The sequence below is a fragment of the Dasypus novemcinctus genome, chromosome 26 (assembly GCF_030445035.2).
Source record: "Dasypus novemcinctus isolate mDasNov1 chromosome 26, mDasNov1.1.hap2, whole genome shotgun sequence".
NCBI lineage: Eukaryota > Metazoa > Chordata > Mammalia > Cingulata > Dasypodidae > Dasypus > Dasypus novemcinctus.
Window position 1 is genome coordinate 52,841,004 of NC_080698.1, and position 26,129 is coordinate 52,867,132.

A 26,129-nucleotide genomic window follows, 5' to 3' on the forward strand; every position below is an offset into this window, starting at 1 on the left:
TTTTTAAAAATATATTTTTTATTTATTTTTAAAAGATACAATCGATCACACAAATTGTTACATTAAAAAATATAGGAGGTTCCCATATGCCCCACTCCCCATACCCCCCACTTTTCACTCATCAACAACTTCTTTCATTAGTGTGGTACATTTATTGCATTTGATGAATACATTTTGGAGCACTGCTATACAGCATGGATTATAGTTTACATGGATTATAGTTTACACTCTCTCCCAGTCCATTCAGTGGGTTATGGCAGGATATATAATATCCTGTATCTATCCCTGCAATATCATTTAGGACAACTCCAAGTCCCAAAAACGGCCCCTTATCACACCTCCTTTTCCCTCTCTCTGCCTTCAGCAACTCCAGTGGCCCTGTCTCCACATCAATGATATTTCTTCCACTGGTGGGGTCACAATAATTCTAGTAGAATGCCAGTAAGTCCATTCTAATCCATATTTTATTCCTCCATCCTGAGGACCCTGGGGTGGTGATGCCCATTCCACCTCTCAATTGAGAGGGGGTTTCGATCACATATGTTTGGTGGATGGGACTCTCATGCCTGCAGACTTTCTTGGTTCCTTAGTGTGATGAGGATGGTCAACCACCACACCAAGGAACCAAGAGAGTCTATTACTGCCAGCAGGAGACTCCCATCCATCAGCTATATGGGATTGAAGCCCCCTCTGGATTTGGATGTGGAGTGGACATTGTCATCCCAGGGTCCATTCTCACCTCCCTGTCAGCTGACCTAGGTAAGTCCAACGAACGGGAGAGTAGGTGCTGCAACTCTCCTGAGGCTCAGGGCCCAGCTGGCACATGGACAGCCCAGAGGTTCAAGTCTCCTGGGCATACACTAACCCCAGTGCCAACCACAGGTTCAGTAAAAGGGACAGAAGAGGCATGTGTAGAGCAGTCACATCTGAGTCCAAGTCCATCACACTCAAGAGTACAAATTCCAATGTAGGGCCCACTGGCAAGGCACTGAATTCCAGAGCCATCTGCTATGACCGTAGGACCTGGGTGTCTCTAGCCCACAGGAGCAACACTACCCGGGGCTCTTCCTTGATTTTTTATTTATCTTATTCTAAGTATTTAAAATTGCCCAGCTTATGTTACCAGAGTAAGGCCAGGGCCTACCTGAAAGTGGTTTTCTGCTTGTAGCTTCCTGGCTGGCCAGCAGATGGTACATGTCAGCAAATATTTCTATGGGGGTGACTTAAACTTCAATTTCCTGTGATTCTGGTCTGGCCAGAGCTGGGATTTGAAGCGAGCTCTGAAGGCCAGATTCGCTGAAGAGAAATCATTCTTTGGCCCGTCTCACCCTCCCTCTTTCCAGGGAGGAAGATGTCTGTCCCCCTCTCAGTTGCGGCAGTGAGCCACGGGTTTTATGCATGCTGCACATCTTGAGGGTGGGGTGGGTGCTGTTCCCAGTCATGGGGGTTAGTAACTCACAATTTTCATTTCGGTTTCTTCATCTGTCTGTCCCTCGCTGTCCTGGGGAGTGCACAGCACTCTCCTGGTCTGCAGCTCCCCAAAGCTGCTTTTGGCCCTTCCTCGGTTATTTTTGTGAGAGTCGAGCCCTGCCTGCTTTCCAACGCCATCTTCCCAGAAGTCCTGCAGCATCGATTGTAAATAGTGTCAAGGGTTCCAGTAATCGGTTGTCAGACAATTTAGTTGTTTCCATCTTTTCTCTGTTATAAAGAAGCACCACAACAAGCACCGCTGAACTAGACAGATCCTTACTTAAGATAAATGTGCTGCTTATTTCCATCACAGATATTTCTGCTGATTCTCCGGGCCCTGCAGCTCCTGAGCCGATTGGTATTGTCTCTGCAGCCGATTCCTCTGAAATTACCAGCAACAAAGGTGAGGTCCTCAGGACTCCCACAGAAAGGGGTAGTTTTTCAGGGAGGAGAGAGAAATTATCAAACTTAAAACAAACCAGCAAATTGGTACTGAGAATACTTGTAAAGGCCGGTATTCATGGAGCGCAGGTCCTTCTGAACTTGGGTTGGGGAAGCCTGGACCTACGAGTGGGTGTCCAGTGACCCGAGCTTCATGGGTGGTTGGCCTCACGGATGCCAAGTGGCCTGCAAAAGGTCTGGGCCTTTGGTGCTTTAGTTTCTGTCCGTAATGGGGTGGGTTGGTACCCGTCCTTAGCAGCGTGGAGTGATGATGCATGAAGGACTCTGAATTTTGAGGTGCTCCCAGATGGAGGGCAAATGCTGAACTCACTGGGGTGTTGGCATTATCTGAAGCCCAGTAATCCAGAAGTTGACTTTAATAATTTACTTATTCTTTATCGAGTCAGTAAATATTTGTTTGCACGTGTTAGCACATGCAAGGTAGTGATTATTATTGCTGAGGATACTGAGATGCAGCTGTTGAAGAATTCACCTAAATCATATAACAAGAGACAGAACTGGAATTGGAATCCAGATTTTCCCATTTCCCCTATGCCACAGTTTAGGGTGAAAAGAATTATATTCTGGCCTTATGCAGGGTGCTACCTGCTTTAGCTAATACTTTCTCACTTCCCTCAGGGATAGCCACTTGATCATTGCAGGAGCTGGGAACATCTTGCATATGCTGGTTCTCTAGCCAGTGACTAACCCTCTTAGGTTATAGAATTTCTATCTCATCATTAGCAAAAAAGGGGGAAAAAAATAGCAAAATCTCCTCTTCTGTTTAAGGGAAAGAAACCTGAGGAGAGACCCACAGAGGTTCCTGGAGGCTCCTCAGAAGTTTCCAGCCAAGTTCCAGAAAACCAGACCAAACCAAAGACCAGCAAAGGAACAAAACAAGAGGAAACCTTTTCTAAGGGCACTGGCCATCCAAGGACCAAAGGAAAGAGGGGCAAGGCCACTACAGGCAGAAAGCAAAGGCGAGAGCCCTCCAGCAGTGAGGATGAGGATGAGGGAGGACAGCAGGAAGAGAGCTCCCAGAGACGTCGGCATGGCCGACAGCGGCGGGTGGCCTCCACTGTGTCTTACAAAGAGGACAGTGGGAGTGACAAGGCTGACAGTGGCTCTGACTTTGAGCTCTCCAGCGGGGAAGCGCATAGTCTATCTGATGACAATTTTGAATCTGACCTCCCGAGGCAGAGGAGGGCCCTGGCTCCTCCAGGAACAAAGGCAGCTTCCAAGAGTGACTCCAGGACCCGGCGTAAAAGCCACACAAAGCAGCCAGGCTCTCAGGCAGCACCCTCAAGCTCTTCAAGCAGTAAGAGAAGCAAGAACTTTTCTAGTAATGGTGAGGAGGCAGAAAGAGGGAAAGCAACTGGCAAAGACCAGTGGCTTGAAGTGTTCTGCGAGCAGGAGGAGAGGTGGGTATGTGTGGACTGTGTGCATGGTGTGGTGGGCCAGCCTCTGACCTGTTACAAGTACGCCACCAAGCCCATAACCTACGTCGTGGGCATCGACAGTGACGGCTGCGCCCGAGACATCACACAGAGGTATGACCCAGCCTGGATGACAGCGACCCGCAAGGGCCGTGTCAATGCCGAGTGGTGGGCCGAGACCTTGAGGCCCTACCAGAGCCCATTTGTGGAGAGGGAGAAGAAAGAGGAATTGGAGGTAAGGCCTTGGCTGCCACAGACAGAGACCCAGGCAAGGCTGTTCAAGCTCTTCCCACTTTGAGCACTCATATACGCCTGGCACTGTGTTGGGTTTTTTAATGTCTTGTCTTCTTTAATTACCACAGTTACACTCTAAAGCAGGATTATTATTACCTTAGTTTTACCAGTAAGAAAAAATTAGGGTTCTGAGAGATGAACTGACTTGGTATTTGAATCCAGGTTTATCTGATTTTGAAGCCAGTGTGCTTATAGTTATTAACCAGTTATAAATTTGGAGTTTGAAAATAATTTATGCAAATCATCTGACTAGTCCTGAGTGAGTGAAACGAGAAATAAGTCATCAATAGAATTGTCACCCCCTTCCCGGCGTGGGTGTGTGTGCACACACATACACAGCCCTTCGTGCAGAGAAAACCTCATCTCCTGGGAAGAGAGGGACTGGGAACGAGGTTGTCTCTTCAGTCTGGTAGAAGGCACTCTGGGAAGCAGGGACTTCTCAAACATTTGTGTTCCTTGGTCCTAGAACCATCCCCTGACCCCAGGCAGAGGGCGCGAGCTCCTTTCACTTGGGGTGGAGCCTGGCATTTCCACCTGAGAACATGCCCAGGTTTACAGAAGACCTGTCCTTCAGGATGGGTAAAATGGGGATTTATTTAGTGTTCCCTGTGATGGCACAATTCATCCCACATTAAGAGCTTGCTCTGGGAGTGTTCTTGGTTCATTTATTTAGCAGTGACAGGTTTAATGGGAATTAAGCAGGTAGTGTTGTCATTTACTTAACGGGAGCTTCAGTATGCAGAGGGCCCTCAACTCCAGGCTACTCGCATTGTTAATTCTTATTAAGCTATTAGGGGAATTTGAAGAGATGTTAAAGGAAAGCATAAGAGACCTTGCTGAACAAGATGTGAATTTCCAGCAGTGGAATTGACCTCAAGATGACAAATCAGATTGTTTAAAGAAGTGCAAACAGAACTCACACTGATTATAGTGGATTAAGAGAAAAGTCTCAGGCTGTTGATAACTTAGGTCACTTCCCAGTGAGAGCAGAGTCAAGGGGTCTCCTGTTGCAGTGCCACGGTACAGGTTTGAGAACGGTCCTCTGTCCTTAAGAAAGCTAGGCCTTGTTTTTCCTTGAAATCTTTACTAGCAGCACTGATTGGCTAGGGTTGGTCAAGGTGTGTAAGGGCTGGGAATAGGTGGATGACTTTCAAAGCTGCCATGAGCCACACCTTGGTTCTTCATAGTTTTTGGTTCCTCCAAAACTTCTTTAATGGCCAGAGCTACAAAGGCAGTTACAAAATCCTTAGTGTCTGTGAAACCTCTTCTCCACCGCCTGGTGTCAGAACAAGTTAGTCCAGCGCTTGTCCACCTCAGACCCCTCTTCTTCCTCTACGTACCACACCTGCCATCATTTCTCTGGTCTTTGCAGTTTCAGGCAAAGCACCTGGAGCAGCCTCTGCCCACTGCCATTGGCATTTATAAGAACCACCCTCTGTACGCCCTGAAGAGGCACCTGCTGAAGTATGAGGCCATCTATCCTGAGACAGCTGCGATCCTTGGGTATTGCCGTGGAGAAGCCGTCTACTCCAGGTGCGTGGAGGAGCCACATGCCCTTGTGGCCTCGGTGGCCTGGGGTTAGCAACCTTCTTCCTGGACAAGGGACCGGGAACGGGAGCTCATACCCTGTGTCGGTGGCATTTTCATGGGATTTGCTATCATGTGCATGTGCTGTAGGGTGTGTGGGCATTTATAGACATGATAAAAACTTAAAAATTAAAACAACCGGGATTTAAAAATAGAAAAAACAGAGTGGTTGGGGTCGGACGGAGTGAAAAATAGGACAAATAAGATTTAGGATAGGGCAATAAAGAACACACTCCTCAAAGAAAAGTTAAAAACCTACAGAAGGAAGGACTATAGCAATTAATAATGAAAGTTAAACCATGAGTGGAGTAAGAGTAAAAAAATGAATGTGAACTATATACAGAATTAAATCTGAACGCATCTTAATAAGAATATAATTTTTTAAGTTGAGGAGAAGCAGAAAGGGGAATTCTAAGCAATAGCAATAGAAGGCAAATAAAAATAGTGATTTTTAAAAACACTGAAATACAAGACCAAAAAATAAGGGATGTTCTTAATAAATAGGAAAGCAGAAGGTAAGGGGTAAGGGGGGAAAAGGCGGAGAAAAAGCAGATCTGGGGACCTCCTGAGAGTAGGTGGTCTGAGCCCTTGGCTGAGGACCACTTCCTGCTGCCAGGCCGTCAGGGAGTCACACTGGACCCTCTCCTCAGGGCTTTGCTTTTGTCAGGAAGGACTGGATTCCAGCCAGGGCAGAGGCTTTACCATTCTGAGACCTCATCAGCCAGAGGCAGAGGCAGCTCAGGGCCCAAGCCTCCTGACAGGCAGGACAACCCAGGCTTCCTCCGTGAACATGCACAGTAGTTGGGAGAAAGGACATCTGGCAGAAGAGAGCACTGGGTCAGCACCAGAGAGGCCAGTGATTGGACATGTCAGTGGATGACATTTATCTTGCAAGGGCTGGGTCCAGTTCCCCACTACTCTCCCCAGGAATGTCCAGATGAGCCGGTGCATCGGCCCTTCTCGCCCCTGCCTTCTCTGCCCCTGTCTCAAGGCCATGGCCAGAGCATGATGACTCTCTGGTTCGTCCAGTGGAAGGTGGAGGTGGAGCTCTGAGCTCTGTCACAGTGATGCTTTCAACAAAGAAAGCGTCTTGGGAAGTGTCTGGTCCTCCCAGCAACCTTGCAAGGTAGAAAAGATGCAGAGCTCCTTATCCCTGGTGACAGATGGAGACACCAGGGCACAGAATATAAAGTGACTTGTCCAAGGTTACCCAGCTCAGAAGACACACAGCCAGGATTTGACCTGTATCCATCCTGCTGTGCCAAAATCCTGCCTCCAACTTGGGGTAGGTAAACGGCCTGGTTTCTGTTCTAGAAGGAAATTTGATGCTTTTGCTTGTTGGAGCCCTGCTGTCATGACAGAATTGAGGGGTTCAAGCTAAAGAAGAAGAGGAAAAATAGATATAAATAAAAGAAGAAAAGAACATGACCTGCCAGAGCAGGCTCAGGCAGGAAAGGAGGTTGCAACTCATAGGAAAGTAGCACTGCAGGGCCATGGTATAGCTCTTAGCAGTGGAGAGAGGGGAGCCAGAGTGTGTCTGCCCATAATCACAGGCTCCCATCAATCATTTAACTGTTCCTTGTGCATGAGTCTTTAATTCCATGGTAATTTCACTTTTTCTGGGTACTAGGGATTGAACCCAGGACCTCATACGTGGGAAGCAGGTGCTCAACCACTTGAGCTACATCTGCTCTGCTCCATGATAATTTCTTAACCTTATCATAAAGTCTTTTGAATTTATTTTCCCCTTCTCTGGACACTCGCCCCTCCCCACCTGGTGTTCAGCCCAGATTGGACCCACAGTGGGTGCTGACTCACTGGTGGGTAGCCGCACTTGCCCTGCTTCAGCTCCCATCAGCCTGTCCTCTGCAAAGGGGACCCTCATCCTTGGGATCTGGAGAGCAGACGAGGGGAAAACCTAGGAATGGCAGGAAGGGCAGTGAGACGTGAAGCCTAAGAGACAAAATAACTCCAGATAGGTCAGATTGATAAGTGGACCCACCCCTCAAAAGACAGCAAGTCAAAATCAGAGGCTGTTTGCCTAACGCAGGTACTCTGCGTCCTTTAGGGCAGGCCTGCTCCAGGGCCTGAGGAGAGAGGAATAGGGCCGCGCCCTCCCGTCAGGTGCTGAGGCACTGCAGGTCTGCAGGTTCCGGTGCCTAAGGCACTCCCCAAGGTGGGGCATCAGCTGAGTCTGTCCTTTGTCTCCCTGTGTTGGCCGGGATAGGGATTGTGTGCATACCTTGCACTCCAGGGACACGTGGCTGAAACAAGCAAGAGTGGTGAGGCTCGGAGAAGTGCCCTATAAGGTAAGAGGGGCTGGGGGAGCCGGGGGTGGCAGAGGGTCTCAGGACTAAGGTTGGTGGAAGAGCTGAGGGCGGAGGAGTGGTGGCTGAGGGTTGCTGAGGGGCTATCCAGGGTAGGAATCTCTAAGTCTCTGACGCTTCGGTTTGGGAAGGATTTGAGGAGAAAAGCTTTTCAATTATGTCTTATTCATGAGGAATTTGTAAAGGCTGGATCTTCAGAGCGTGCAAGAAATCTAGGCCACAAAGCAGCCCTCGGATTCCTGTTGGGCACACAATGGCCTTGAAGATGGGAACTGTTACTGGGTTGTTCTGAGGGGCCAGAGCCCTGCTTTGTATGGATGTGTTCACTGGTCACAAAGATCCCTTCTGTTGGATGGTACATCAAGCTTTTTTTTTTTTTTTTTAAAGATTTATTTCTCTCCCCTTTCCCCCTCACCCTGGTTGTCTGTTCTCTGTGTCTGTCTGCTGCGTCTATTTGTCTGCTTCTGTTGTCAGCGGCACGGGAGTCTGTGTTTCTTTTAGTTGTGTCATCTTGCTGTGTCAGCTCTCAGCGTGGGTGGCGCCATTCCTGGGCAGGCTGCACTCTCTTTCGTGCTGGGCGGCTCTCCTTACGGGGCGCACTCCTTGTGCGTGGGACTCCCCTACGCAGGGGACACCCCTGCGTGGCAGGGCACTCCTTGCGCGCATCAGCACTGCGCATGGGCCAGCTCCACACGGGTCAAGGAGGCCCGGGGTTTGAACCGTGACCTCCCATGTGGTAGACGGACGCCCTAACCACTGGGCCAAGTCTACCGCCTTATCAAGCATTTTATGTCTCTCTGATCTCAGTTGTCTAACCAAACCATAGGAGTTGGCATCATGATGCCCATTTTATGGCTGAGGGGCAGGAGCTCAGAAGGAAGAAATGGCTTGCCCACAGCCGTGCAGTCAGTCCAGTGGCAGCATCCAGTCGGGCCCAGGCCCTGCCTCTATTCTGTTTTTGTCTCTCACACTGTTCTGCTGCTCTCAACCAGATCAGCTGTCCAAGAGAGAGGAGGATTTCAGTACTATCCCTCAAAAGGCTTTTCTAAACAGGACTCAGAGCTCAGTTACTCCAGGGGAGAACGTGGCCAGTCACAGAATGTCTTTCCTTTCCTGTCAGGTCCCTGGGAAGAGCACTTTGGGATGGGAAGGCCCTGGGGAGTGGAGAGGCCTCAGTGTAGTGGGAAGGGGCTGCGGGCATTCACCACAGGTCACTCCCAGGCTTGAGGGCCGTGTGCTGCCTGCTCCGACCTGAGGGACTGCAGGGTTTCCCTAGAACCCCTCACCTTTGTTTGGTTTTTCTCACTGTCTCACCAGTGTGTTCATTCTAGGTTAGCACTGTATGATAGGAACAGAGTGTGAGCCATAAATGCGGATTTATAGTTTCTAGTAGCCACATTTAAAAAAGTAAAATAAGTAACAGGTGAAATTTTAATAATATCTTTATATATTCAAACATATCTAAAATATAATCATTTCAACATGTAACTTATATTTTAAAACGTTATTTAACTATGTGACTGATCCATATGCATGAATCTTAACTCCACAATAGTTTCATAACTCATTACCTTCTATTTTATGGAAACTCAATGTATGTTGTACACTTTCAATACACCTCAATTTAGACTGGCCACATTTCAGGCGTTCAGTAGCCCCACCTGACTGGGGGCCAGTAACAATCCCAAATATTGTAAATCTCTCCCTTGTTCTGACGCCCAGGGTCCCAGCTCCAGCCACGGCCTCCTGTTCAGCCTCTGCCTCTGGCCCCCCCATCTCCATCCGTTCCCTACGATGCCTTCACGGGGCACTTCCCAGATCACAAAGCTCTGTGCATCGCTGCCCTGCCTGCTGACCTCACCCTCACCGCAGCCTCCCGGCTTCAGCCTGAGGTTCTTCATTCCTTACTGGCACATGAAACCTGGGGTGCTCAGGTCCTGCCTCTTCTCCAGCCTCCTGTCCTCCACCTAAACCCCATCCTCCCAGCTGATGTCCCTAGACACACGTCCCCACACTTGCGTGCTTTTGCCTCCAAGTCCCTTCGACCTCAGCTGTCCCTCCCCAACCCCGTTTACCTGCCCCCCCCCGTGTCCTTCAGCTCAGCTCAGCTTTACCTGTTATGAGCAGTCTTTCTTGACCTCTTTCCTCCACAGGGCTGGCCGAGGGGCCCCTGCACTCCCCTCACCCTGTCTCTCCTTCCCTGCAGGAGCCAGAGCTCCTGGAGAGCATAGACTGCTTCCTCTCTGTTCCTGATGACAGGTGTCACGGCATGATCTGTGGTCGATGCTTAGCAGATCGTCCGTGCACTTTGCTGGGTGAACAGCTTCCTCACAAGGAGACCACCAGAACTCAGTACCCTCCAAGCCTTCAGGGGTGGTGGAGGCAGTGTGTCCAGACCCCACGGCAGGAGGGCCCAGACCAGGGGTCAGCAGGTCGCAGCTCGCAGGCCACAGCCAACCTGGGTCCTGTTTTTGTAGGGCCCTTGATCTACAAATGGTTTTTACATTTTTCGCATTTTAGTCAGAAGAAAAAAGAAAAAGAATACACGACAGGGACTGTACCTGACCCTTAAAAAGTTGACCAGCCGCTGCATGTGGGAAAAGTAGCATGTCAAGGCGCAGGAGCCACTCCTCCTCGTCAGGGTTGAGCAGGCCTCCTCTATGCCAATCTCTACCCCCTCATCCTTGAACTTCCCAGTGAAAATCTTGGTATTGGCCACTGGAGATTTCAGGGGTCCTCAACTGTCAGTGCTTTCCAGGATACATAAGATGACCTCAGGTCCTAAAGTGATAAGTTACAAGCTACAGAAAGACATAGGTACCTGGGCTCAAATCCTGACTCTTGTCACGTGACCCACCATGGGTCTTAAGAAAGTGACTATCTCTGAGCCTCAGCTTCCCCGTCGGTGAACAAAGTCCAGAGCATGATTTTGTTCTGGACTTAATCTTCCTGGGTGCAAATACTGGCTCTGCCCCTTCTGACCTGGGTGACTCCAGGTGAATTGTTGTAGTATTCCAGGTTCCTCTTGCGAAAAGTGGGAGATGACAATAGGGCCAACCTCATGGGTATGAGTATGAGGAGAAAATGAAATAAACTGATGCACATAAAGCCCTGCACATGGTGCCTAAAACAGAATGAGCATTCTGAGAGTGTTAGCTGGTGGGCTATCGGTTGGCACTGTCGGCACACCCACCTCATTGGTCTGTTTTGAGGGCTAAATGAGCCAGCAGGTGAAAAGCACTGAGCCTGGTGCCTGCTCTGCAGAAAGCATTCGGGATGGCAGTCCTTTGTTGTAAATTGTGGCTGTTCCTCTGGCATAGATGGTGAAAGGCTATTCCAACCGTGCCCGGAAAGCCCGCCTTGCTGAGCCCCAGCTGCGGGACCAAAATGACCTGGGCCTCTTTGGCCTATGGCAGACAGAAGAGTATCAGCCGCCGATGGCTGTGGATGGGAAGGTAAGGACGGCGCTCACAAGGGGCCAGGACAAGACTTCTCTGTGCTTCTGCTGGCAAATAATGGCATCCCACCCTCCACAGGTCCCTCGGAATGAATTTGGGAATGTGTACCTCTTCCTGCCCAGCATGATGCCAGTCGGCTGTGTCCAGCTGAAGCTGCCCAGCATTAATCGTGTGGCCCGCAAGCTGGACATCGACTGTGTCCAGGCCATCACTGGCTTCGATTTCCACGGAGGCTATTCCCATCCTGTGTGCGTGAGGGGCCTTTGGTGGACGCTGAAAGGAGGGATGGAGGGGTCCAGAGCTGGCAATGGAAAGTTGGTCTGGGCTGGTGGAGGTTGAGGCCTAGGGACTCTTATTTTCAAGTTTTTATACTGGGTTTACAAGATCATCCTTCACATTGTACCACTTGTAGCTTGCATCCAGAAGTAGCAAGACCAAGGAAGCCAGTGTCCTACCAATGCTGGATTAAAACACTGTTACCTGGGAGTGACCAAGCAGGGTCAGCACCCTTCCTGAGTGCTAGTGACCTCTGTGCTGCCATGCGTGGGTGGGGGAAGGGATGGCGGGGGTGTCTCATCTCAGCTCTTACAGGCAGGGCTGGGGAAGAAGATGCAGTGCCTATTTCCAGGAGGCCTGCCTTCTGCATGGGTGGCATCTGTTAGTAGCTGCCAGCCGACATTGTGGACTGGCTGACCCAAGAAATCCTCGAGGGCCCTGAGTGTTTCAGAGCGCCTGCTGCCCCCCCGTAGAGGGGAGGAGGGAGGCCAGAGTGGTATGACAGGGCCCCAGAGAGGGAGCTCATCCAGGTGTGTCTCCCACAGAACGGACGGGTACATAGTCTGTGAGGAATTCAAAGACGTGCTCCTGGCAGCCTGGGAAAATGAGCAGGCACTCATCGAAAAGAAGGAGAAAGAGGTGAGCAGCCTGGCCAGGTTGGGCCTGAGGTGGAAAACTGAATGGTGGGGCGAGCACACAGTTGGGGCAGGTTCCCCCCCCCCCCGCCCCCACGTATAAAAGAAGGGGATAGAGTAGGTGAGCTTTAAAGCTTGGACTTCATGGAGGACACCCTGGGGAGCCAGCACGGGATCAAACAGGGTCCTGCTCACACCTCAGAATCCCCCACCAGCCTCTGGATCCATCTGGACCCATCCTCCAGGGACTGCCCCCTGCTGCTGAAACCTGCCTCTGGTTTGAAAGGAATTGCCCTTCGCCCTGGTCCTGGTGACCTAGAGTCTCAGCTCCTAAACATATGAGTCTAACCAGGAAAAAGGCCTTGGGTTTTGGTGGCTTTCAAGTGTTACACTTTATAAATCAGACCAGTGTTGTTATGTTTTAATTTTTTTGAAGTATATCATACATACATGCATACACATAAAGTGTATAGTAAAAGTTGAGAAGTTACTAAATAAACATGCTTATGATCATACAGGGCTCCCGTACAACACCCCAGCCCACCCCTTGCATTGTTATGAAACATTTGTTACAAACAAGAACTATCTAAAGCCCCCCATATCTTATATTTGGTGTATTTTTTCACCCAACCACCTGTATTAATCTGCTAAAGGGCTGTAGATGCAAAGTTCCAGAAATCTGTTGGTTTTTATAAAGGGTATTTATTTGGGGTATAAGCTTACAGTTACAAGGTTGTAAAGAGTCCAACTCAAAGTTGCTTTCTCACCAGTCAGTTGCCAAATGTTGAAGCAAAGTGGTTGTTGATCTTAGCCTGGTCTCTCCTTTCCCTCCAGGTTTCCAGTCCTCTCTCTCTCCTGGTTAGAACTTGTCTCTCAGGGCTTCCTGTATCAATCTCGGCTGTCATCCTTTAGGCTGGCATAGGGCTTATCTGTCCCTCAGGGCTTCCTATACAGTGTCTGGCATAGGGCATGTTTCTTTCCAGACTTTCTCAGCTGTGAACTGTCAGGTGAATGGCTCATCTCTCCCTGGGGCCTGAGGATCAAAAATGACAGAGATCTCTCTTCTTGTGTCTTGTTTGTCTTCTTTTTTCAAAAAGGATACTATTTTCTTAAAAGGTTTATTTATTTGTTTATTCCCACCCCTACCCCCACTCCCCATTGTCTGCTCTGTATCCATTCGCCATGCGTTCTTCTGCGTCTGCTTGTTTTCTCTGTAGGCGGCACCGGGAACCCATCCTGGGACCTTCTGGAGTGGGAGAGAGGTGCTCAATCTCTTGCGCCACCTCAGCTCCTTGGGCTGCTGCGTCTCTTATTGTCTCCCCTCTGTGTCTCTTTTTGTTGCATCATCTTGCTGCGCCAGCTCTCCGTTGGGGCCAGCTCTCTGCTTGGGCCAGCACTCCTGCGTGGGCCAGCACTCCACTTGGGCCAGGTTGCCACATGGGTCAGCACTTCGCGTGAACCAGCTCTCCGCTTGGGCCAGCTCACCTTCACCAGGAGGCCCAGGAAGTGAGCTTTGGACCGTCCATATAGTAGATGGGAGCCCAATCGCTTGAGCCACATCCTCTTGCCCTGTATGTCTTCTTGAGTGAGTATTCATTTATATAGGCCCACCAAGGGGGTGGGGACTCAACCTGAGTCATGCCTCACTGACATGGTCAAATCAAAAGCTCTAAATTGATTTTATCAAGTAAATGTCAATCCTTTGAATTTAATACAGTCAAAGGTATCACACCCAGAACAGATTAGTTTACAAACATCATCTTTCTCTTTTTGGGATTCATAAATAATCTCAAACTGCCACACCACTCAATTAGTAACACCCTGTATTAGTATTATATGTTATAGTTCACGAGATAATGTTTTCATATTTGTTCAATTAACCAGAGCCCCTCTTCCACCACTGGATTCCATGCTTTGTAAAATCCATTAAAAATGTATACTCACTGTTTCTCATTTTTATCACAGAGTTGTATTGTCATCATCTCAGTCAATTTTAGAACATTTTCATTATTCAAAAAGGAAAAATACCTCCTTACCTCACCTATTGTTATCCCTTAGAATTGATATATCATCTTTGCAGTGCTGCAAAAATATTACAGTATTATTGTTAACTATTGTCCATAGGTCACATTCGTTGTCATTTTCTCATGTATCACCATATCTTGACACTTGTAAAAGAAGACTCTTCTTTTTGTTGTTTGTTTTAAAAAGGGATAGAGTTTATAGTTAGAAAGATAAGTAGAATATAGATTATATACTACATACACTTAAATATACATAAAAATTTCTGAAAAAATAGAATATTAACAATACCTTTTTGGGTGGGTTCTTTTTTAAATTGATAAAGAAAGATACCACAATATGTAAAACCAGAAGAAACAAAAAGCAGTTTACAGAACAAAATGTATGAAAGGATCAGTTCTCTGATTCTAAGAGTTTAATTTGCTATGCAAGTAAATATGTTGCTCCTATAAAATAAAGGAAATAAGGATTAATTTAGTTCCTCTTACTGTCAAAAGATTAAACCTCTTTTGATTTGCCAGGTTCTCTAGTATAGCTGGACCTGTATGAGCACTGTTTTGCTGAAGAATGCAGTTAGGCTATGCCTTTGGTGGTTCAAACATACTTCTCAAAGTGTCCTTATAAGTAATTTGACATAATACCATCTGCTAGCTAGTCACCATATCCTGTGGGAATCAAAATCCCCATGTGAAAAACGCCTGCCTTTAGGAAGCCAGGGTTGGTTTGGTTGGGAAATGTTTTTTTAGTATCTTCATTTTGACATGAGAATTGAGGCTCAGAGAAGTACCTTGGGCAAGTACCTTAAGTTTGGAGCCGATCTGCCCAATGACAGAGCCAGGGCCTTCTACACCCTCTTGACAGTTCACTTTGCATCCACAGGGCCAACACACAGCCAATCCCAGAGAGCTGATCCAGCAAATGAACAGCCATGGTGGTTTTTGTTGCCTCAGTTATTGTTATTATGAGGTCACATTTCTAAAAGAGAAACAGTAATCTGTGAATCCAAAGGAAGTGAGGTGAAGGAATGGAGAGGCCTCCTATTACTTCTTTCCTTTACCTCTCCAATCCATACAAGCTGGTCTGTAACTCATGGAATTGTTGGTGTCATTGTCACTCTTGAACCCTTAGTTCATTATTGATAAGAATATCCTTATATTTATACTTGTAACCACAATCTTCATCTACCACCAAAATCACTGTTGTACATTCCCTAAATTACTCTCTAGCTTCCTTTCAATTGACATTTACATCCAAGACTATCCCTTTCAGTCACAATCTCATTTATAAGTCAGCAGTGTTATACTCACTATAATATGTTACCATCAACTCTGTTCATTTCCACATTTTTACAATTATCCTTATTAATAATGCTGTATACATTAAGCATCAGCTCCGATTCTCACCCCACATTCTATCTCCTAGTAACCTATACTCTAGAGTTTATCTCTGAGTTTACTCATCGTATTTAGTTCATATTAGTGAAACCATACAATATTTGTCCTTTTGTGTCTGGCTTAGCTTACTCAACATATCATCCTCAAAGTTCATCCATGTTGTCATGTATCCTGATTTCATTTCTTATAACAGCATTATATTCCATTGTTTATGTATTTCCCACATTTTGTTTATCCATTCATCAAATGATGGACACCTAGACTGGTTCCATATTTTAGCAATTGTGAATAATGTTGCTGTGAGCAGCAATATGCAAATGTCAGTTCACATCCTCACTTTCAGTTCTCTTGAATGTATTCCTAATAACAGGATTACTGGATCATATGGCAGTTCTATATTCAGCTTCTTGGGGGTGCTGCCAAATTGTCTTCCACAGAGGCTGTGCCATTTTACATTCCCACCATTAGTGAAGCAGTCTTCCTATTTCTCTACATCCTTTCCAGCATTTGTAGTTTTCCGGTTTTTTGGTTTTTTAAAAAATAATGGCCATTCTATAAGGTGTGAAATTTACCTCATTGTAGTTTTGATCTGCATTTCCCTAATAGTAATGTTGAGCATTTTTTTTCATGTGTGTTTTAGCCATTTGCACGTCCTCTTTGGAAAAATGTCTTTTCAAGCCTTTTGTCCACTTTTTTAATTGGCTTGCTTGTCTTTTAACCATTGAGTTGTATGATATTATTATATAATATGGATATCAAACCCTTATCAGATATGTGGTTTCTGGATATTTTCTCCCATCGAGGAGACTTCCTTTTCACCCCGTTAACAAAGTCTTTTGACGAACAAAGTGTTACTTTTGAAGCGGTCCTGTTTATTTATTTCTTATTTCATAGCTTGTGCTTTGGGTGTAAGGTTTAAGAAACTACCACCTTCCATGGAATCATGAAGATGTTTCCCTACATTTTCTTCTAGGAATTTTATGGTTGTAGCTTTTATATTTAGGTCCATTTTGAGTTAATTTTGGTCCATTTTGAGTTAATTTTTTAAGGTGTAAGGTGTGAGATAGGAGTCCTCTTTCTTTCTTTTGGAAATGATTATCTAGTTCTCTAATACCAGTTGTTGAATAGACTGTTCTGGCCCAGCTCAGTTGTGAGGGTTTATTTCTGAGTTCTCAGTTCGGTTCCATTAGTCAGTATGTCTATCTTTATACTAGTACCTTGCATCTCTTACCACTGTTTGCTAAGTAATGATTTAAAGTCAGGAAATGAGAGTCCTCCAACTTCATCTTTTTTTAAAGACATTTTTGGTTATTCAGGGCCCCTTACCCTTCCACATAAATTTGATAATTGACTTTTCCATTTCTGCAAAAAAGGCTGTTGGGACTTTCATTGGCATTGCATTGAATCTGTAAATGAGTTTGCGTAGAATTGACATCTTACTGATATTTAGTCTTCCAATCCATGAACATGGAATGTCCTTGCATTTATTTAGGTCTTTTTGATTTCTTTTATCAGTGTTTTGTACTTTGTGAATACAGGTCCTTTATGTCCTTGGTTAAGTTTATTTCTAGATATTTGATTCTTTTAGTTGCTATTATAAGGGAATATATTTTTTTCTGAATTCCTCCTGATATTGCTCATCAATAGTGTATAGAAATGTTACTGAATTTTGTGTATTAATCTTGTATCCCGCCACTTTGCTGAACTCATCTTATTAGTTCAAGTAGCTTTGTTGTGGATTCTTCAGGATTTTTTAGACAGGATTATATCATCAGTGAACAGTGAAATTTTACTTCTTTCTTTCCTATTTGGGTGCCTTTTTTTTCTTTTTCTTGACTAATTGCTCTAGCTAGAACATCTCACACAGTGCTGAGTAACAGTGGTGACATTGGGCATCCTTGTCTTATTCCTCATCTCAGTGAAAAAGCTTTCAGTCTTTCACCATTGAGAACAATGCTTGCTGTAGCTTATTCATATATACACTTTGCCATGTTGAGATAGCTTACTTCTATTCCTATTTTGGGGTGCTTTTATCAAGAAAAGATGCTGTGTTTTGTCATATGCCTTTGCTTTGTCAATCAAGAGTATCCTGATTTTCTAATCTATTAATGTGGTTTACTACATTAATTGGTTTTCTTGTGTTGAAACACCCTTGCATACTTGGATAAAACTCACTCGTTTGTGGCATATAATTCTTTTAATATGCTTTTGGATCCAGTTTGCAAGTATTTTATTGAGTACTTTTGCGTCTATATTCATTAAAGAAATAGGTCTGTAATTTTCTTTTTTTGTAGTATCTTTATCTGGTTTTGGTATTAGGGTGATGTTGGCTTCATAGAATGAGTTTGATGACATTCTTCCTACTTCAATTTTTTTTGCAAGAGCTTGAGTGAGATTGATATTTGATCATCTTTGAATGATTGGTAGAATTCACCTGTGAAGCCATCTGGTTCTGACTTTTCACTTTGGGGAGCTTTTGTGTTTTTTTTAAAGATTAAAAAAAATTTTTTTAAAAATTTCTCTCCCCTTCCCACCTTCACGTTGTCTGCTTTGTGTCCATTCGCTGTGTGTCCTTTTGTGTCTGCTTGCATTCTTGTCAGCAGCACCAGGAATCTGTGTCTCTTTTTCATTGCATCATCTTGCTGCATAAGCTCTCCATGTGTGTGGCACCACTCCTGAGCAGGCTGCACTTTTTTTGCATGGGGCAGCTCTCTTTATGGGGTGTACTGCTTGCACGTGGGGCTCCCCTACGTGGAGGACACCCCTGTGTAGCATGGCACTCCTTGCGCACATCAGCACTGCACGTGGGCCAGCTCACCACACAGGTCAGGAGGCCTGGGGTTTGAACCCTGGACCTCCCATGTGGTAGGCGGATGCTCTGTCAGTTGAGTCAAATCCACGTCCAATTTGGGGAGGTTTTGATGACTCTCTCAATCAGTCTCTTGTGATTGGTTTGTTGAGGTCTTCTTTTTCTTGTAGCATCAGTGTAGGTTGTTTGTTTCTAGGAATTTTTCTATTTCATCTACTTTGTCTGGTTTGTTGGTGTACAGTTGTTCATAGTATCCTCTTATGATCTTTTATTTCTGCAGGGTCAGTGGTAATGTCCCACCTCTTATTTCTGGTTTTATTTTCATCTTTTTTTTTTTTTGTTTTCAGTCTAGTTAAGGGTTTGTTGATTTTGTTTATCTTCTCAATGAACCAACTTTGGTTTTGTTGATTTTATGTTTTTTTAATTCTCTATTTCATTTATTTCTATTCTGATCTTTATTAATTCTTTCCTTTGACTTAGTTTGGGATTAATTTGCTGTTCTTTCTCTAGTTCCTCCAGGTGTGTAGTTAGGTTATCAGTTTTAGCTCTTTCTGATATTTTAATGTAAGCATTGAGGGCTATAAATTTCCCTCTCTGTGCTGCCTTTGCTGTATCCCATACATTTTGATATTTTATGTTCTTGTTTTCATTCATCTCAAGATATTTACTGTTCGCTTTTACAATTTATTTGACCCAGTGATTATTTAAGAGGGTGTTGTTTATTCTCCATATATTTGTCTGTCCATTGATTTCCAGCTTCATTGCATTGTGAACATAGAAAGTGCTTTGTATAATTACAATCTTTTAAAAATTTAAGACTTGTCTTGTGACCCAACATATGGTCTATCCTAGAGAAGGATCTATGAGCACTTGAAAAGAATGTATAGCCTGCTATTTTGAGGTATAATGCTCTCTGAATGTTAGGTCTAGTTCATTTATCATATTATTCAAGCTCTCTGTTTCCTTATGTGTCCTCTGTCCAGATGGTCTGTCCAATGCTGAGAGTATTGAAGTCTCTGACTATGTAGAGAAATCTCTTTCTCCCTTCAGTTTTGCCAGTGTGTGCCTGAGGTATCTTGGGGCACCCAGGTTAGGTGCATAACTATTTATTAAATAAATGTTAAAACAAACTCAAGAACAACGTACTGCAAACAGAAAAAATCTTAATAGAGCTACTCTGAGACACCTGCTATTCAGAATGACAAGTACCAGAGATAAAAAGAGGATTCTGAAAGCAGCAAGAGAAAAGCAGTACATCACACACAAGGGATCTCAATAAGACTAAGTGCTGATCTCGCATCAGAAACCATGGAGACAAGAAGAAAGTGGTATGATATATTTAAGGTACTGAAAAAGAAAAACTGCCAGCCAAAAATTCTTTATCCAGCAGAAATTAAGGTGAGTTTAAAGTCTTCACAAACAAAAATTGAAAGAGTATGTTATCAAAAGACCAGAGTCACAAGAGATACTAAAGGGAATGCTACCACCTGAAAGGCAGAAACAAGGGTGAGGGATCTGGAGAAGAGTATAGAAATGAAGATTGACTTAGTGAGTAAAAAGACAGACAGTAGTAAGATATGACAATGGAAAGTCAAAGGATAAAATGGAAGTAAGTAATGCCTTTTCAGTTATAACACTGGACAATAATGGATTGAATTCCTCAGTCAAAAGACAGAATGACAGAACAGATGAAAAAAATATAAGCCATCTGTATGCTGGCTATAAGAGCCATATCTCAGACATAAAGACACAACCACGTTGAAAGCGAAAGGTAGGAAAAAGATATTCCATGCAAATAGTAACCGAAAAAGATCTGGAGTAGCTATACTAATATTGGATGAAATAGATTTTAAATGCATAACTGTTAGAAGAGATGAAAGTCATTATATATTAATAAAAGGGGAAATTCACCAAAAAGAAATAACTATAATAAATAGTTATGCACCTAACCTGGGTCCCCAAGTTACCTGGGACATACATTGGCAAAACTGAAAGGAGAAAGAGACTTCTCTACAATAGACACATCAGTAGTCTCAGCATTGGCTAGAACATCTGGACAGAGGATAAATAAGGAAACAGAGAGCTTGAATAATACGATAAATGAACTAGACCTAACATTTAACATTATACCCCAAAATAGGAGGTTATACATTCTTTTCATCTTTTCATCATGTCAGCTTGCTATCTTGCTTGTCTTCTTTAGGAAGCACTGGGAACCGAACCTGGGACCTTCCATGTGGTAGGCAGGAGCTCAGTTGCTTGAACCACATCTACCTTCCTATACTTGGATATTGATATATATGTTTCATAAGGTTTGGGAAGTTTTTGTTCTTTATTTCCTCAAATTTTCTTTCTGTCCCTTTTCTGTTCTCTTCTCCTGGAATACCAATAACATGTATGTGCATTTCGCATTGTCATTCAGTTCCCTGAGATCCGGTTCCACTTTTCCCATTCTTTTCTCTTTCTGTACTCCTGTCTTTTCAAGTTCAGATGGTCTATACTTAATTTCATAATTCTATCCTCCCATCAGTTCAAATCTGCTGTTATATGCCTCTGTATTAGTCAGCCAAAGGGGTGCTGATGCAAAATACAAGAAATTGGTTGGTTTTTATAAGGGGTATTTATTTGGGGTAGGAGCTTACAGATACCAGGCCATAATGCATACGTTACTTCTCTCACCAAAGTCTATTTCCACGTGTTGGAGCAAGATGGCTGCCAATGTCTGCCAGGGTTCAGGCTTCCTGGGTTCCTCTGGGCTTAGCTCCTCTGTTTTCTCCACAAGGTCAGCTATAGCCTCTCTAGCTCTCTAGGCTTTACCTCTCTCCACAAGGTCAGCTGTAGACTGTTAGATGAACGGCTCTGTCTCTCTCCCTGGGGCTCCAGCTTCAGCATCAAACTCCAACATCAAAACTCCAACATTAAAAGCCTTCAGGGAAGCAGATGTGGCTCAACTGATAGAGCATTCGCCTATCATATAGCAGGTCCAGAGTTCGAACCCAGGGCCTCCTGGCCTGTGTGGTGAGCTGGCCCATGTACAGTGCTGCCGTGAGCAAGGAGTACCATGCCACATGGGGTGCCCCCTGTGTAGGGGTGCCCCATGTGCAAGGAGAGCTGCCCCACATGAAAAGTGCAGCCTGCCCAGGAATGGCGCTGCACAGAGGAGAGCTGATGCAGCAAGATGATGCAATAAAAAGAGACACAAGAGTCCCCTGCCACCTGACGAGAATGCAAGTGGACACAGAAGAACACACTTTGAATGGACACAAGAGAGCAGACAACGAGGTGGGGAATGGGGGGAAGGGGAGAGAAGAGAAAAAAAAAAGCCTTCAGCTCTGTCCTTTGCCATGCATTTAATCTGTGAGTCCCCACCCACCAAGGGTGCCCTAATGACGTGGCCAAATCAAAGCCCTAATCATAACTTAATCACTCCCTGGTACAGACCAGATTACAAACATAATCCAGTACCTATTTTTGGGATTCATAACCATATTAAAACTGTTACAGCCACTAATGTATTTTTTTAGGAGATACCAGCAAATGAACCTAGGACCTTGTACATGCTAAGCAGGCACTCAACCACCGAGTTACACCCGCTCCTCTCTAATGTATTTTTAATCTCATCCATTGTGTCTTTCATTCCCATGAACTCTTACTTTGCTTTGCAGGCTTTCAGATTGTTCTTTATGCTCACCCAGTGTGTTAATATCCTCTATGTCTTTAGTCATATTTTCCTTCAACTCCTTGAATTGGTTTAGGAGATCTGTGTGATTAATAATCATTGACTATCATTGATTGGTCATCTTAAATCCTGTGTTGTGTCTCATCCAGATTTTTGTTTTGACCCTTTGGCTGGGCCATCTCTTCCTATTTTAGTATGGCTTGTAATTTTTTGCTGATGTCTAGGCATCTGAATGTTGTTGAACTTAACTCTGACAGTTTCTATCTCTTACCTGATTTTTTTTTCATGGCTCTGATTTGATTTTTCATTCATCTTATTCTATGTCTTTAAAATTGCCCAGCTTAAGTTATCAAATTAAGGCCGGAATTATATAATGGGGCATAGATTCATTCTAAGTATACTGGGACAAGGACTCCTAAAAGTGGTTTTTCTCCTTACATTTTCCTGGCCAGCCAGCAGGTGGTGCTCATCGGCAAACTTTTCCATGGAGGTGTCTTTTCAACCTCTACTTTATTCTGGTCTGCCCAGAGCTGAGACTCAAAGCGGCCAACTTTGCTGGCCAAGTTCACTGAAGAGAAATCACTCTTCAATTTCCATTGTGCTCTCCTTCCCAGGGAGAAAGATATCTGTTCCCCTGTCAGTTGACTGCAGTGAGCCCAGAGTTTTATCCAGGCTGTCAGCCTTGAGGGTCGGGAATGGATGCCATTCCCAGCACAAGGGTTAGCAGTTCACGGTTTTCATTTTGCCTTCTTTGTTGATCTGTCCCTCACCCTCCTGAGGAGGCACAGTATTCTGCTGGTCTGTAGATCCCCAAAAGCAGTTCCCGCGGATGGCTTTTTGCCCTTCACCATTGTTTTTGTGAGAGAGTTGAGCCCTGCCTACCTGTTCTGATGCCATCTTCCCAGAAGTCTCCACTAGGTCATTCAGGCCTCCTCTCTCAGTCTCAGCTTTCCACTTTCTTCCTGAGTTCAGCTGTGAGCCATCATATGCCTGATTCAGCTTTGAGCTATTCCGTGGGCCCGGCCTCCAGGGATGTCTTTCTGTGCCTCTGTTCAGACCAGTGTTTGGAAAATGAAAGTTGGTATGATTGAGAAACTATTTTTTGTAATCTCAGATTTTATTCACAGGTTCCATCTTGGTTTCCGAAAACACCAGTGCTTAACATTTGTTCTCTTCTATTTCATTTTTGTCTGCAGAAAAGGGAGAAGCGGGCTCTAGGGAACTGGAAGCTGCTCGTCAAAGGATTGCTCATCAGAGAGAGGCTAAAGCTTCGCTATGGGGCCAAGGTCAGTGCAGGGCCTTTGTAAAGAAAATAAGCCCAGGACCAGTCTTCTGGGGCTTCAGCTCAGGATTCGCTAGCCCCCACTGTGCCCAGATAGATACTAGATAGCCTGTTATGATACCGCAGTCTTTGTGTCTCTGAGACCCCTACATCCTTACCTCTTTGGGAAAGGCCTTCCTGTTGTCAGCCTTCTCCCAGCCCCAGCCCTGCCCCAGCACCCCTTTTCTACTCATGTGCATGAATGCCTGCTGTGGGCCTGATCTGGTGCCACACACCACACAGGGCGGGCCGGGTGACTTGTCGTGTCAGTGTTTGACACACCGCTCTTAGCCTTCCGATTCTTTCAGTGTCACCTACCATCCTTCAGACCCAGAGTTCTCCATTCAACACACCCTTTATAGCAACTGCCATGTCCAGGCCAGGCTGTGGACAGAGGTGCGAGTTTGACATGCAGCCCTCAAATGGCTCCCAGCGGGGGCAGACAGAACCCTGGATACTGTGACGTGGTGTCAGGGACACCAGAAACCAGGTCTGGGAGCAGCTGCAACTACAGCTCTCTGTTGTGCTCCCCTTTTCAGCCCCTCCCCCCCACCTGAGGCTCTCCAACTCTTTATCTGGGCTATTTGCCTTAAAAAAAAAAAAGGTTTTGTCAATTCTCCCCCAAACCCTTTCAAGTGACCCTTTTATTACCAAACCCCAACTCTGACACAGTGCCCTCAGCATTCGACCTGGGCTGGGCTCCTAGCTGCCCCTGCAGCAGTGCTTCCTGCTCACGGGGTTTCACCCCTCTATCCAAACCCCTCCAGCCTAGCTCCTCTCAGCCATGCCAGCCTTTAACGAGTACACCCTCAGACCAGTTGCACCAAGTGTTGGTACTGAGCACTTGCACAGTAAGCAGTCTACTGTGCTTTTGTTCAGAAATGCAGTAAGAATGCAAAGCACCCATCACAGGTATTTCCTAAGTTTGATTGTAAGCTCCTCGAGATCATTTTTCTGCCTTCCACATCCTGGCTTTCTCTAGCACTCAGCAAGGTCACCTGCTGGGATAGGCTTCCTGTCTGAGGAAAGCATACTGAGAGCTGCATGAGGCTTGGGATGCTGATGGAAAGAACAGGAAGGGTCGTGGCTCTTCTCCCACCCGGCCCTGGCTTACAGCTGGGTTGAGTTGCTGGGAACTTGCCTGCTGCTTCACAGTGCCCCCTGGTATCTTACCACTGACATGTGGCATGCGTCCCTGTCTCCTACCTCTCCAGAGTGAGGCAACAGCCCCCCACGCCAGTGCAGGAGGTGGACTTTCTTCTGATGAAGAGGAGGGTACCAGCTCCCAAGTGGAAACAGCCAGGATTCTGGCTGCCTCCTGGCCCCAAAACCGAGAAGCTGAAGAAGAGCCGAAGCCGAAGTGCCCAAGGAAGACCAAAAGGGGAAAGAAAGAGGCAGCATCCCATCTCTTCCCATTTGAGAAGCTGTGATGTGAGGGTCCACCTTGCAGTGTGCTCTGCTGCTGTAGGCCACTTCCCTGCCCGTGGGGATCCCAGGCCCGCGTGGCTGTGCCTTCTCTGCTGAAAAGGGGAACAGAAGCAGCAACCACTGCAGGGGCTGCCAGAGAACAGCAGGGACAAATTGAGGTGATGCTGCAGGTCCATTCTGGCACTCTCCCCTTGTTGGATTCACCCAAGGTCAAGTTCCAGAGCTTTTGGCTACCACACCATACTCCTTGAGCTCTGGAACACTTCCCCAGAGACGCTGCCCTGCATCTTTCCATCTTTGGAAACATGGGTCAGTTCTTTTTATAGAAACCACTGGGAGATTTTTGGATGATGGTGCAGCCAATCCTTTTTTCCAATTGGATTCTTTCTTCATCTGTCAGTGCCTCTCTTGTGAACTTAAGACCTCTTCTCTGAAGGCCATTCATTTTTACCCTGAATCAGATTGACTAAGAAGCTTACTGCTGCCTTTCTGCAGTATGGGAGAGTAAATGGGAACTGGAGCTATCTCAGACTCCAGGGGTGTGGGGACCTAAACGTTTTGAAGTATCATTTTGTGGTAGTAGACGACTAGAACAAAGGGCTAAAATAAGGAAATGAAAGGGAAAACACAAACTGAGATTGGAAATGTTAGTATAAGATGATCATTGTGAAACTAGATTTTATTCATTACTGGATAAACTTACAAAGCTCTATGTGCTGTAGCTATTCAGGAGAAATAACTTGCATAACATTTTGAGAAAAAAATAAAGCATTTATATAAAGACTCAACTCTGCATTTCCTTTCATATTCGATGTCCTCTAAGAACACCTGGATGACAGAAATTTTACACTACACTGGATCAAAGACCAGCTTTTGTTTCCCTTTAGGCTTGGGGGACTTATCATACACAGATTTTTTTTTTCTTTCGTTATATATTTAAGCGAGGAGGAGATAGAATCTTAGACAGGAGCCTAGAAATTTGAATATGTTTCATCCAAGGGAAACAAAACACTTGGGGTGTGACTCATCTGCAACCAGAGCCTGGCTGCAATGCTCTTGTTGCAGAACCAACTGGTGTTGCTATGGAAACTAGTCTCCCACCTCCTGGGCCAGTACCCATCCCCTCCCAGAGGTGAGCAGACTTGTGTTTTGGTATTTTGGGTCAAGGGCATTGCCCTGTCTCTGAGAAATAACTCTGTTTTTCAGGCAGATGTCAGTTATTGGGAGGCATTCTGGAAATGAAAGAAAATACTAGGTTTGGGAAATTTAAAAGTATGGGGCAGACTTGGGACCTCAACTCAGGCCAATCTAAAGCCCATGGTGCCCTTTGCATACTGCTGCTCCATCCCTCTCCCTCCAGCACATTCTGAAGCTGTGTGAAATATGAGTCATTCACTTAAGCCAAAATATAGAGAAGGCACTGGTATGTAAGATTGTAAGTGTTAGAACATTGAGCTGACCCTTAAAATAAATTAAACCTATGTTAACCACTAAAAGCAATGTAGAACTGAATTCTAAAATTTGTACATTTCTTAATAAATTGTAAGGCTGA

General features: G+C 45.4%; 1 protein-coding gene across 4 annotated transcripts in view; it reads left to right on the plus strand.

Moving 5' to 3' along the window:
- XPC (XPC complex subunit, DNA damage recognition and repair factor) overlaps window positions 1-25,365 on the plus strand; it is a 57,371-nt gene extending 32,006 nt beyond the window's left edge. For 2 of the 4 annotated variants that reach the window (XM_071212240.1, XM_004469160.3), the window contains 9 exons: window positions 1,784-1,873; window positions 2,701-3,582; window positions 5,014-5,174; window positions 7,456-7,537; window positions 10,876-11,010; window positions 11,092-11,261; window positions 11,835-11,928; window positions 23,025-23,114; window positions 24,364-25,365. In XM_071212240.1, coding sequence (XP_071068341.1) covers window positions 1,784-1,873; window positions 2,701-3,582; window positions 5,014-5,174; window positions 7,456-7,537; window positions 10,876-11,010; window positions 11,092-11,261; window positions 11,835-11,928; window positions 23,025-23,114; window positions 24,364-24,579 — 1,920 coding nt within the window. In that variant the 3' untranslated portion in view covers window positions 24,580-25,365. Of the gene's footprint in view, window positions 1-1,783; window positions 1,874-2,700; window positions 3,583-5,013; window positions 5,175-7,455; window positions 7,538-10,875; window positions 11,011-11,091; window positions 11,262-11,834; window positions 11,929-13,284; window positions 13,510-23,024; window positions 23,115-24,363 lie in introns of all 4 variants that reach the window. The other 2 variants (XR_011647566.1, XM_004469162.4) reach the window with 2 other exon arrangements.
- The last annotated feature ends 764 nt before the right edge of the window (window positions 25,366-26,129 follow it).